This window comes from Perissodus microlepis, chromosome 10, assembly GCF_051167445.1.
Source record: "Perissodus microlepis isolate ML-2025 ecotype Zambia chromosome 10, ASM5116744v1, whole genome shotgun sequence".
Classification (NCBI taxonomy): Eukaryota; Metazoa; Chordata; class Actinopteri; order Cichliformes; family Cichlidae; genus Perissodus; species Perissodus microlepis.
The window spans coordinates 16,507,334-16,516,633 of NC_140470.1; the positions used below are offsets into that span (position 1 = coordinate 16,507,334).

Sequence of the window (9,300 nt, forward strand, 5' to 3'; positions counted from 1 at the left end):
CTTGTGATCCAAACCCACCCTTGCCTCTCTCCCACTTATGTGGAGCTGAGCGTGGAGACCCCAACTGTCTCTGTCAGTTTGACTGTTGTACGTCTGCTGTGCAGTCTGACACGGAGACTGACTGGTTACCATGGAGTGGGTCATAGATGTGGGCTGGGGAGCAGTTTACCCAGTAGGCCCCCAGCTTCACTGAAAGGCGCCATGGTTAGGGTGTCAGATTATGAAAAGAAACTGAATCAAAATGTCACTTAAAACCTCAAAATTTGGCACTTCTAATTCTAAGAGGTTTTCTACTGATTAAACCTTTGCACAATGTCCTATGATAGTATTTCTATTACTTTTGTGAAGATGTGAGATTAATATGCGAAGAAAGCCGAAATATTCCGCCAAATATAATACACTGGTATAAAGCTATGATGTGGAAAAATAAAATAAAGCTTAGGAGTTGTAGAGAAAGGCGAAGGAAACGGGCAGAATAAAACAGCAAGTTCCAAAAAGTAAACATGTGCCTCGCGGAGGGGGAGGGAGCCAGTGCGTCATTACCAGAGAGCGTGTCGCCCCTCTTCCCTTTAAAATAGTTTTATGCGCCACGCCCACATTATGATTCCCGCTCAGCTGTTACTGTGGGTCGCCTTCAGTTTCCACATGGATCCATTCACGGATCTGCGGGCTTGAGCGTTTGGGAAGTCGCCGTGGGAGACTCGCCACTCCACGCGTCGCTCGGATCCGTCACCTCGTCTGTCAGTTTTGAACAACTTGTTGCGCAGCTGCTATTCCCAACCTCCTCTGTGGTCCATTGCTGCTGCTGCTGCTGCTGCACACAGCGGCTGATCTTACTCAACCCCAAACGGCCGCTGTTTTTCTCTCTCTCCTGTGCTGCAGGTGAAGACGGATGAAGAAGTGATTTGATCTCAGCTCAGGCGACACAGAGATGAAGCTCGGTATCGCGGCCTCTTTGAGCGCCTTCACCATCTGGCGTGGGCTCTTGTGAAGTCTGGGAAGTCCTACGGTGGGTTTTTTTAAGCGTCACAGCTTTTAATATGATCAGTGAGACGGGGGATGCGAGTCATGAGCTGGACCCGTTGTCGCGGACTGGACTGGAGCCACAGCCTCCTCTGTCTGACTTTACTCCTGTGGACCAGAAGCATGAGTGGACTGGCTGACTTCTCAGGTAAGATGTTGGTGATGTGGGTGGGGGATTACGGGGTGGTGGTGGTGGTCGTGCAGACAATGAGAACACGAAGTATTTCTGTTACAGCAGGTTGGGTATGAGCCCCACTGTTATATGGTGTGTAATAACAGCTGCCAGTGGGGTTGGGTGGCTGGGGTGGGGTGGGGGGGGTTAACCTTCTGTTTGCCATTTTTATGTATGGTGTTATAGATAATGTGGCTGTACTCTTTCTCATTGCTAGTGTTCATGATACAGCAAGAAAGCCTGAATGGTATAATGTAACACATCTTAATTCTCTATTTTGTGTCTTCTTGCTGTATTGGTAAAGCTGACAAAATGATTGCGCAGCATTTCTTCTCATACTCTAGTGTTTTATCTGAACCATCTCCCCAGTGTTGGATTTATAAATGTATTTATCTTTGGATACACTGTGCACATCTTCAGCTAAACACCTTGGAATCAGTAAGTAATGTAATGTATAACCGTACAGCACAGGGCGATTATGTTTGTTGAATGCCGGTACGCCGAATATGCCACTTTGGAAAAAAAAAAGACAGTGAGTGAGGCAAGACCACAGTGATTTTTTTTTTTTTTTAAAGCAACCTGAGACACCTGCAAGAGCGCCAAAGAGGCCACGCAACCTGCTCCGCAGCTACTGATGCAGTAGATCCAAGAAAAAAAGTGTTTTATTTATGTAGCTAATAAATTACTGCAGTTTTGTTTTTTTTAATTCAGTACGATTAGGTGACATTCTGAATGTAATGTGTAAAATTAGCAAAGTCTCCCTTCTGTGCATGCATACATGTCTTCTGTCTAACAGACTACCTGTCCAGGATCATTACCAGCCACTCTGCCCACGCGTGTGATGGGCAACCTCTGCGGCTCCACTGTCCACGCCACTCCACCATCTCCATCCAGTCTGCCTTCTACGGGAGCAGCGAGATGCAGCTTTGCGGAGTAGCTCCACACCCTCCACTCAGGGCACACAATCACAGCTGCTCAGCTTTCACAGCCCTACAGGTGCATTTTATATGTGGGGTAAAGAGCTGTTTTCACTCTCACTGGGTCAGCTGTTACTTAGTGGCTGCTCGTCACTTTCACGCAGTCTCAAAATCGTCATGTCAACCAGTCGGTGCATAAGCTTGGCTCTTTGCATCTGATTTGGTTGTCCTTCCTTCACTGTGGATGGTGTTTGCTGACTGTCGTCCATGTTTATTGTGCAGAAGCTTTTGTCGGAGTGTCAGAGCCACAGAGACTGCCAGATGCCTGTCAGTCACCTGCTATTTGGGAAGGACCCCTGCCCCGGCACTACCAAATACCTCCATGTGGACTACAAGTGTAAACCTAGTGAGTTCATCGGGTCAAATTTTGTTTCAGCACAAGTTTCCTCACACATTCTTAAGCGAATAGCTACACGGCCACACATAAAAATCCTCCCCACACCCAATTCCAGCCGTCAGTTTCCTACCACCATCAGACCCTCCTCCAAGTCGTCTTTACTCCTTTTTTCCCCCTCACTCAGCTGAACACAAAAGACATGTGGTGTGTGAAGGAGAAACCATGGTCCTGCGCTGTAAGCCCCCCAGGGTGCTGAACATCTATGCAGCTGTCTACGGGCGAAGGCTGGGTCACACCGACACCTGCCCCTCACACCTGACAAGACCACCCCCGTTTGGTGAGTTTCTAGCAGACGATTCCAGCAATGAAAGGTCTCAAGATGCACGAATAAGTTAAAGAGGAAGCAGTTTGAGTACAGCGCTGTGAAAGTTTAAAAAGGGCGACATGTTGCTTCTCAATATAATTAAATAATTCATTGTATAATCTTGTGAAACTTCTGTGTGTGAGACCGTGATAAGGTGGCAGTTTGTGGAGGGATACTTATTTAATTGCTGCTGTTCACAGACCTGGTTAAGCAGAAGAAAATGTTCTGATGTTATCATAAACAAATATCTGTTCACATTTGTCTTGACATTTCCCATAGCATGAAAAAGCAGGTGCAGATAATAACATGAATAATGGAATAATACATTTATTCATTTGAGTGCGTCCCAGCCATTGTTATCATTTCGTTCTGGGAACATTTCTTGGTGTGACATTCAAACTGTACTTGACTGATTTCACATTGTACAATGACAGGATACAGTTAGGTCTCTGGATGCTTTTGATTTTATTCAAATTTAACCACAACTATGTTAGTCCTGTGTCACATTGGCGACCTGTCCAGGGTGCACCCCGCCTCTTGCCCTACAATAGCTGAGATAGGCTCAAGCCCCTCCCACGACCCTGATATGGATAAGCGGAAGCCAATGGATGGATTAACTACAGTTAATCAATGTTTCTTATTCAGTAACTCTTTTTGCAATTGACTCTTTCCCTGCAGAGTGTCTGAACCACGAGGCCGTACACTTGGTCTCCAAGTCCTGCTACAGCAAACAGAAGTGTGCTGTTCCCGTCAGCAACCAGACCTTTAGGGACCCATGCTTTCCAGGAACCAGGAAGTACCTCAGTGTGATCTATTCTTGTGGTAGGACCCTCTCTGTTTCCTCATTCACCTTAATTGCAATCCCTGTGATGAATTGAACATAGCTGTTTTAAAGTAGGAGCACGTACACAAAGGAAGGTTTTTGTTTTGGCCTCGTTCATTACGCGGTAGCTCCATCGGTGAACATTTCTAACTTCCTACTCTGGATTCTTATCAGCTGATCCCAGCCATCAGCTGTTCTTATCCCATCACACCCAAGAGCGCAGTAGCAGGGGAAGATTGGACTGTGAGCAACTGATTTGTGAGTTGGAGTTGACATCCTGATAAACTTCCTGTGATTGGCACAGATGCCATCGAGGTCACATTCATGCATCGTAATTTGGAGCCTGGTGTTGAAAGAATTCTTCTGACTGGATGTGTTGGCTCCATATAGAGCAAAACAATGTGTGTTAGCCTTGAAGGGCGCTTATTATTAATACAATAGTAGGGAAAGTATTTTCGATCTGAATGTGTAACTCCATTGTTGGCTCAGTTTGGATGTGAGAAGTAGCTTGTTTAAAACCGTGTACTGAGCCACTGAGTCATTTTGTTCACAGCTATACAAAGACTTCTTCTGTCCTTTTCCCAATAGTACCGCAGAGTTTACTAAGGGTGGCAGACCCCAACATAGTAAGCCTCACCTCATCTCCTAGCGTGGGCACAGAAAAAGGTACAACAGCGTCATGCCGTCCGCGCAGTTCCAAGATTTTATTGTGACTTCTTCACATCGTACTTGTAATCTTCCCAATCTTCTCCTGCAGATCTGGAGGAGCCCTTTCCTAAAGGCTCAAGAAGGCCTGACAACTCAGGAGCGATGATGAGCAACTCTCTTCTGACATATGCTTACATCAAAGGTATTGACACACATGCGCTCATGAACTAACTCCCAATCCATGCTTTATCGCAACTCCCCCTCTTTGTTTCCTACACAGAGCATCCTGAAATGGCAGCTCTGCTGTTTACCTCCAGCGTGTGCGTTGGTCTCCTGCTCACCCTGCTGGCTGTATCTGTTCGAGTGACCTGCAGGGCACGCTGGGTCAGAGATCACAGACTTGCACCCAAGCCGGGAAGCCCTACTGTTAAATATCAGGAAGATGACGAGGATGAGGATGACACAGATGAAGAAGAAGATGATCACGAGGGAACGGGAAGATCTTTGCTCTCAGCCACGGAAAGGAAGGCGATATACGGTTGGGAGGAAGTGACTTATGTGAGCGAAGCGGCCGAGCGGGCGGAGAGGATTGAGCGCAGAGAGATGATCATGCAGGAGATCTGGATGAACGCCTATCTGAATGGCAGCTCGTGTTAAATAACTCATGACCTGTGGATGCTACTCAGCATCTGGTGTTTTTTTTCCAGCAGGTATACCGATCACCACCGCAAGAAGCTCCTTTTTTAACATTGCAGTTTGTTGTGTTTTGCCATTTTTGCGTACAATATGCGAAGAAAAAGTTTTCAAAAGTTTCCATGATCAACAAAGTTTTATGCTGCAAAAAAGATTTGTGTATTTGCTTTTTTTTTTCTATGTCTTTTGTACTTATACAGACTCACTACTAAATATAGCCTTAACATTTCAGGCTGAAACATTATTTATTGTAAAAAACCCCAGCAAACAAACGACTTTACAGGTTCACAGGCTAGTACCAGGTTGGTCCCCTTTTTGCATTTAAAACTTCATTAATTCTTCAGCACAGATGCTGACATTTTGATCCATATTTGGTTCATATTGACACGATAACATCACACAGTCACTACAGATTTGTCAGCTGCATATCCATGTGGAATCTTCGTTCCACGACATCTATTGGACTAATATCCCGTGACTAGGGAGGTCATTTGAGTGTTGTAAACTCACTGTCAAGTTCAAGATCCAGTGTGAGATGACTTGAGCTTTGTGGCACGACTCGTTAAGCAGCCATGGGAAGATGGGTACACTGTGGTCATACAGGGACGGACATGGTCAGCTACAATATTTGCACCAGCCGTGCCAAGGAAATATTCCTCACATCATTACACCATCACTGTTAATACAATGCATGATGGATTTATACTTTAAAGATGTTTACACCAAATTCTCACCTTCAATCCAAACGTCACAGCTGACTGTGATTTTACAATCTTTACAGTCCAATTTCGGTGACCCTGTGTGAATTGTAACCTCAGTTTCGTGCTCGTAGCTGACAGGAGCAGCAGTGTGGTCCTCTGCTTCAAAGATGCTTATTTGAGTTACTGTTTCCTATCAGCTGGAAGAAGTCTGGCTATTCATTACTTGCTGTCATGTGAGTGACTGATTAGATATTTGCATCTCTTGAACAGGTGTAGCTAATTAAGCGGCCAGAGGGTGCATTACTGCACTAATTCCTGATCAAGCAGTCTCATAGCGGCTGTGTTTGTGATATAAACCGAAGAACATGTCAGGGAACAGATCCTGTAATCTAAAGAGATCACTAAACTAAGAAATACAAATGCATGTAAAGACCATTTGATGTATTACAAAAACAAGAATCAGGAGGAGGGGGATAACATTCCAAGGAAAAATAACAAATGTTTAAGTCTAAGGTATTCTCTGAGACTAGTGATAACTTTATGACAGATATTTCCTTATCGCCTCCTATTAGATATTCTTTGATTGGATCATCCACTGTGGACTTAATACACAGCAAGTGACAGCACCTTTGGTGATGAGGTTTATATATTCTTCTAGAGTAAAGCTTTGACCAATCAAAAAAGAAAAAACTTTAAGAGAATTTCAGACTTTTTGGAGGCATTTTGTGAAACTTGATAGAACTCTCTGGATAACTGCTTCGTCTCCATCAACGGTTCAAGGGGATGACAACTCAGTCTGAACTCTACACCTTTCTCAGTCCTGCTGGGATGACCTGAACTGTGTGGAAACTTCCTGACTGCGAGCAACTTTCACAGGCGTTTGTTTGTCTCATTACTGAGAAGACAAAGAGAGGAAAGGTGTAGCATCCTTGTCCCTGCACTCCCGGGGATGTAAAACTACTGATATTGATAATTTTTTGTGTTCACGTGATCAAAATATAAAACACGGAATAAACTTTATTTTTTTCGTACAGACTCAATAAAAAACAACATGGTGAAAATGATAAAGGAACACTGGGAGCAAATTTATATTTAAATAAATCAAACACCAGCCTCAGTTTCACATTATGTCAGGATCTGAACTTCAGGACGGTTACAGAGTAGGAGAAACTCCAAGATATAAGAGCACACAGGCTGAATCATTAGTACTATCTGGATGATGTCACATGAGACCAAGAGGAAGCTCATTTTAAGATTTTGAAAAGGCAACTTGTCCAGCTGAATACAGAGCTATTGAACTCCAGATGACAGAAGTGGCTCCGAGGTGGGTTTGTAGAGTGTTGCTGGTCTTCATCTCGGCCCCCATTTGATATTAGTGAGACCCTGAAACTGTCTTTTGAGGGCCTGCCTGTCTGACCACTCTGAGTCCAGGTAGCTATCATCGTCTGCCTCCTCCAGTTTCTAAAAATGTGACAAAGAAAAGATTAGGATGTTTGTTCAAAGCCAAATGTTTATAACATGTGACACATTTCCTCACCTTGAGCTCTTCCTGCCTTCTGTAGTAGTGCATCATCATCTGTTTCTGCTGCTCATTGGTGATCACAGGTTCTCTCGCTGGCGCCCCCTGTCCTTTCTAAAGTGAATAGCAAAAGGGTTTAAAAAAACAAACAAACTCTCAAAAACATAATATGTCAGATATGATGAAGGTCACAGGCCTCAAACATACTTTAGATTGAAATGGCTCTCACCTTTTGGATTTTAACCACTAGCTTTGTCTTTTCATTTCTGCCAATGTAGTCCTGCAGTTTTTTGCCCCTCTGCATCTCTTTGGCAGCCCACCACAGCTGGCATTCGTCCTCTGTGATCACCTGCAGATACGCCTGAGATGAAGAGAAAAGTAGCAGAAACAGTTGAGAGAAGGCGAAGGCAATTTCATGAGCTTCAAATTAATTTAAAAATAAGACACCTTTTTAAAATAACACCTCCAATGATCATACCATAAATGGAAGATAAAAATTCCTATAGCAGTTAAGTTAAATGCTTCTGCTAATTTTATGTGGCCATCAGCCTCCATTTCAGCTGTTTCACCTGTGTTCCTGAAAGGTCTTCCTTGTCCTCTAATTCCATCCTGATTGGGTCGTGAGGAGGCAGCCCCATGGGGTACACGATCATGACCGCCCCCCTTAGCTGATCCAGTGCTTCCTTTATCATTTCCACAGTGACACAAACATTGGCTTGAACTTGTTTCTGCATGATAAAGAGAATGACGTAATTTGTTTGTGACGCCCTTTTTGAACAAAGCAAAAAGTAACGATCAACCGTTAAAGCAAATAACTCACTTTGGAGATGAGCGCTGTTGCAGCCTCCACCGTTCTCATCAGCACCTCTTTCATTTTATCATTAGGCGCTAGTAGAAGGCAAAGGGATGGTTTAAACATGCATTCTTGCAAATAAAAAGGATTGCTTGCAAAATTGTCATCTTTATAAAGGAAATTTGAGTAGTATTATCTACAGCTGTTATGTGCTATCAGATATCATTTCATATAATTGCACAAAGTCAGGAAACCAGGCTTTAACTACAGAGCTATATTAAATCATGCAAACCCAAACGGATGTTACAGTCTCACCTTGTCCATTCCTCCTCCCAATCTCATCCTTTCTAAACACAGAGCCTCCACTGGGGATGCACTTTTCTCCCCATTCATCCCTCAGGTTTAGCTCCTCAATCTGCTCCTCTGTCAGCCCCTGCATGTTGGGTGGCAGTGAGATGCCATGGTCTGCAAGCTCGGGAATCTCTGAGGGCACACAGAGGAACAAGCAGATCTTTGTCAGAGGTCCACTTACAGGATTGAATTATGCTATTTGGGGAACTCAGAGACACGAAACTGGTCAAAATAGAGTGCACCAGCACTGATGTAAAGTTTCAACAGTAGTGAGGTGCAGGTTTAAGTCGTGGCAGCACCGAGGGTGTGTTTTCACCTGAACATTGTCTCTCCACTTTGAGCCTTCCGTTGTAAATGGCAGTAATTTGCTGGATCAGAGTTTCCAGAGGGGTGTCCACGGTGGTGTTAAAAAGAAAAAGGCTTTCGTCTCCACGCTTCACGTGAAGTTGCACCATTTCGCTAAGCAACACCTGCTTACCCCACCTTCCTGAAAGATAGGTTTGAAAGAGAAGAAAGTTTGGGCCTGAATGAAACTTGAACACCAACCAACCACTTTCCCTCAGTAGGACAACAGTGCGTAACCATAGCGACAGCCGTGCCTGTCGCGGATGCTTCCAGAACACACGTAGCTAACATTAGCTCTATGGAAGCTAACTGTTATGGCTGCTCAAAGTGACCAGCTCATACTGTCTGTTGTTATTTTCTCACAGTGACCTACAGCGGTGACACGTACCTATGCAGTAAAACGTGAAGCACTGTGTTCGGTCCCTCCAATTTAACCTGCGCTCACACTAAACAGCTCACACTGTTTACAACCGGTGGCATTACTTCACAATTACGATTGGTTAGCCCGGCTGCTTTCTTCGACTGTAATTTGGAGGACACTTCGTGCTATAAAA

The 9,300-nt window shown here is 44.3% G+C and overlaps 2 protein-coding genes across 4 annotated transcripts; one reads left to right on the forward strand and one right to left on the reverse strand.

The window, feature by feature from the left end:
• Window positions 1–534: 534 nt before the first annotated feature.
• Window positions 535–5,266, forward strand: eva1c (eva-1 homolog C (C. elegans)). 3 transcript variants are annotated; one of them, XM_084942470.1, is made up of 10 exons: window positions 535–740; window positions 883–1,171; window positions 1,992–2,191; window positions 2,395–2,518; window positions 2,694–2,846; window positions 3,552–3,695; window positions 3,871–3,954; window positions 4,285–4,362; window positions 4,454–4,546; window positions 4,625–5,266. In XM_084942470.1, exons 2-10 carry the CDS (start codon window positions 1,060–1,062, stop codon window positions 4,999–5,001), a joined length of 1,365 nt encoding a protein of 454 aa, XP_084798596.1. In that variant the 5' UTR covers window positions 535–740; window positions 883–1,059; the 3' UTR covers window positions 5,002–5,266. The 3 variants fall into 3 exon arrangements, with proteins under 3 accessions (XP_084798596.1, XP_084798595.1, XP_084798597.1); XM_084942469.1 differs by having other exon boundaries at window positions 535–1,171; XM_084942471.1 differs by lacking the exon at window positions 3,871–3,954 and having other exon boundaries at window positions 541–1,171.
• Window positions 5,267–6,729: 1,463 nt separating this feature from the next.
• Window positions 6,730–9,276, reverse strand: cfap298 (cilia and flagella associated protein 298). The gene is made up of 8 exons (XM_084942472.1): window positions 9,135–9,276; window positions 8,718–8,888; window positions 8,366–8,533; window positions 8,078–8,145; window positions 7,827–7,985; window positions 7,487–7,618; window positions 7,276–7,371; window positions 6,730–7,199 (listed from the first exon to the last, which is right to left on the reverse strand). Exons 2-8 carry the CDS (start codon window positions 8,854–8,856, stop codon window positions 7,089–7,091), a joined length of 873 nt encoding a protein of 290 aa, XP_084798598.1. The 5' UTR covers window positions 8,857–8,888; window positions 9,135–9,276; the 3' UTR covers window positions 6,730–7,088.
• Window positions 9,277–9,300: the final 24 nt, after the last annotated feature.

Bases quoted from the DNA above. Each gene is read 5' to 3' on its own strand.
- cfap298 (XM_084942472.1), bottom strand. From the start codon at position 8,856: ATGGTGCAACTTCACGTGAAGCGTGGAGACGAAAGCCTTTTTCTTTTT. The intron at 8,146-8,365 runs GTGAGACTGTAA...GCCTTCTACTAG, and splicing joins TGGGAGGAGGAATGGACAAG to CGCCTAATGATAAAATGAAA. The intron at 7,986-8,077 runs GTGAGTTATTTG...TTTATCATGCAG, and splicing joins CAACAGCGCTCATCTCCAAA to AAACAAGTTCAAGCCAATGT.
- eva1c (XM_084942469.1), top strand. From the start codon at position 1,060: ATGCGAGTCATGAGCTGGACCCGTTGTCGCGGACTGGACTGGAGCCAC. The intron at 1,172-1,991 runs GTAAGATGTTGG...TCTGTCTAACAG, and splicing joins TGGACTGGCTGACTTCTCAG to ACTACCTGTCCAGGATCATT. The intron at 2,519-2,693 runs GTGAGTTCATCG...CCCCTCACTCAG, and splicing joins GGACTACAAGTGTAAACCTA to CTGAACACAAAAGACATGTG.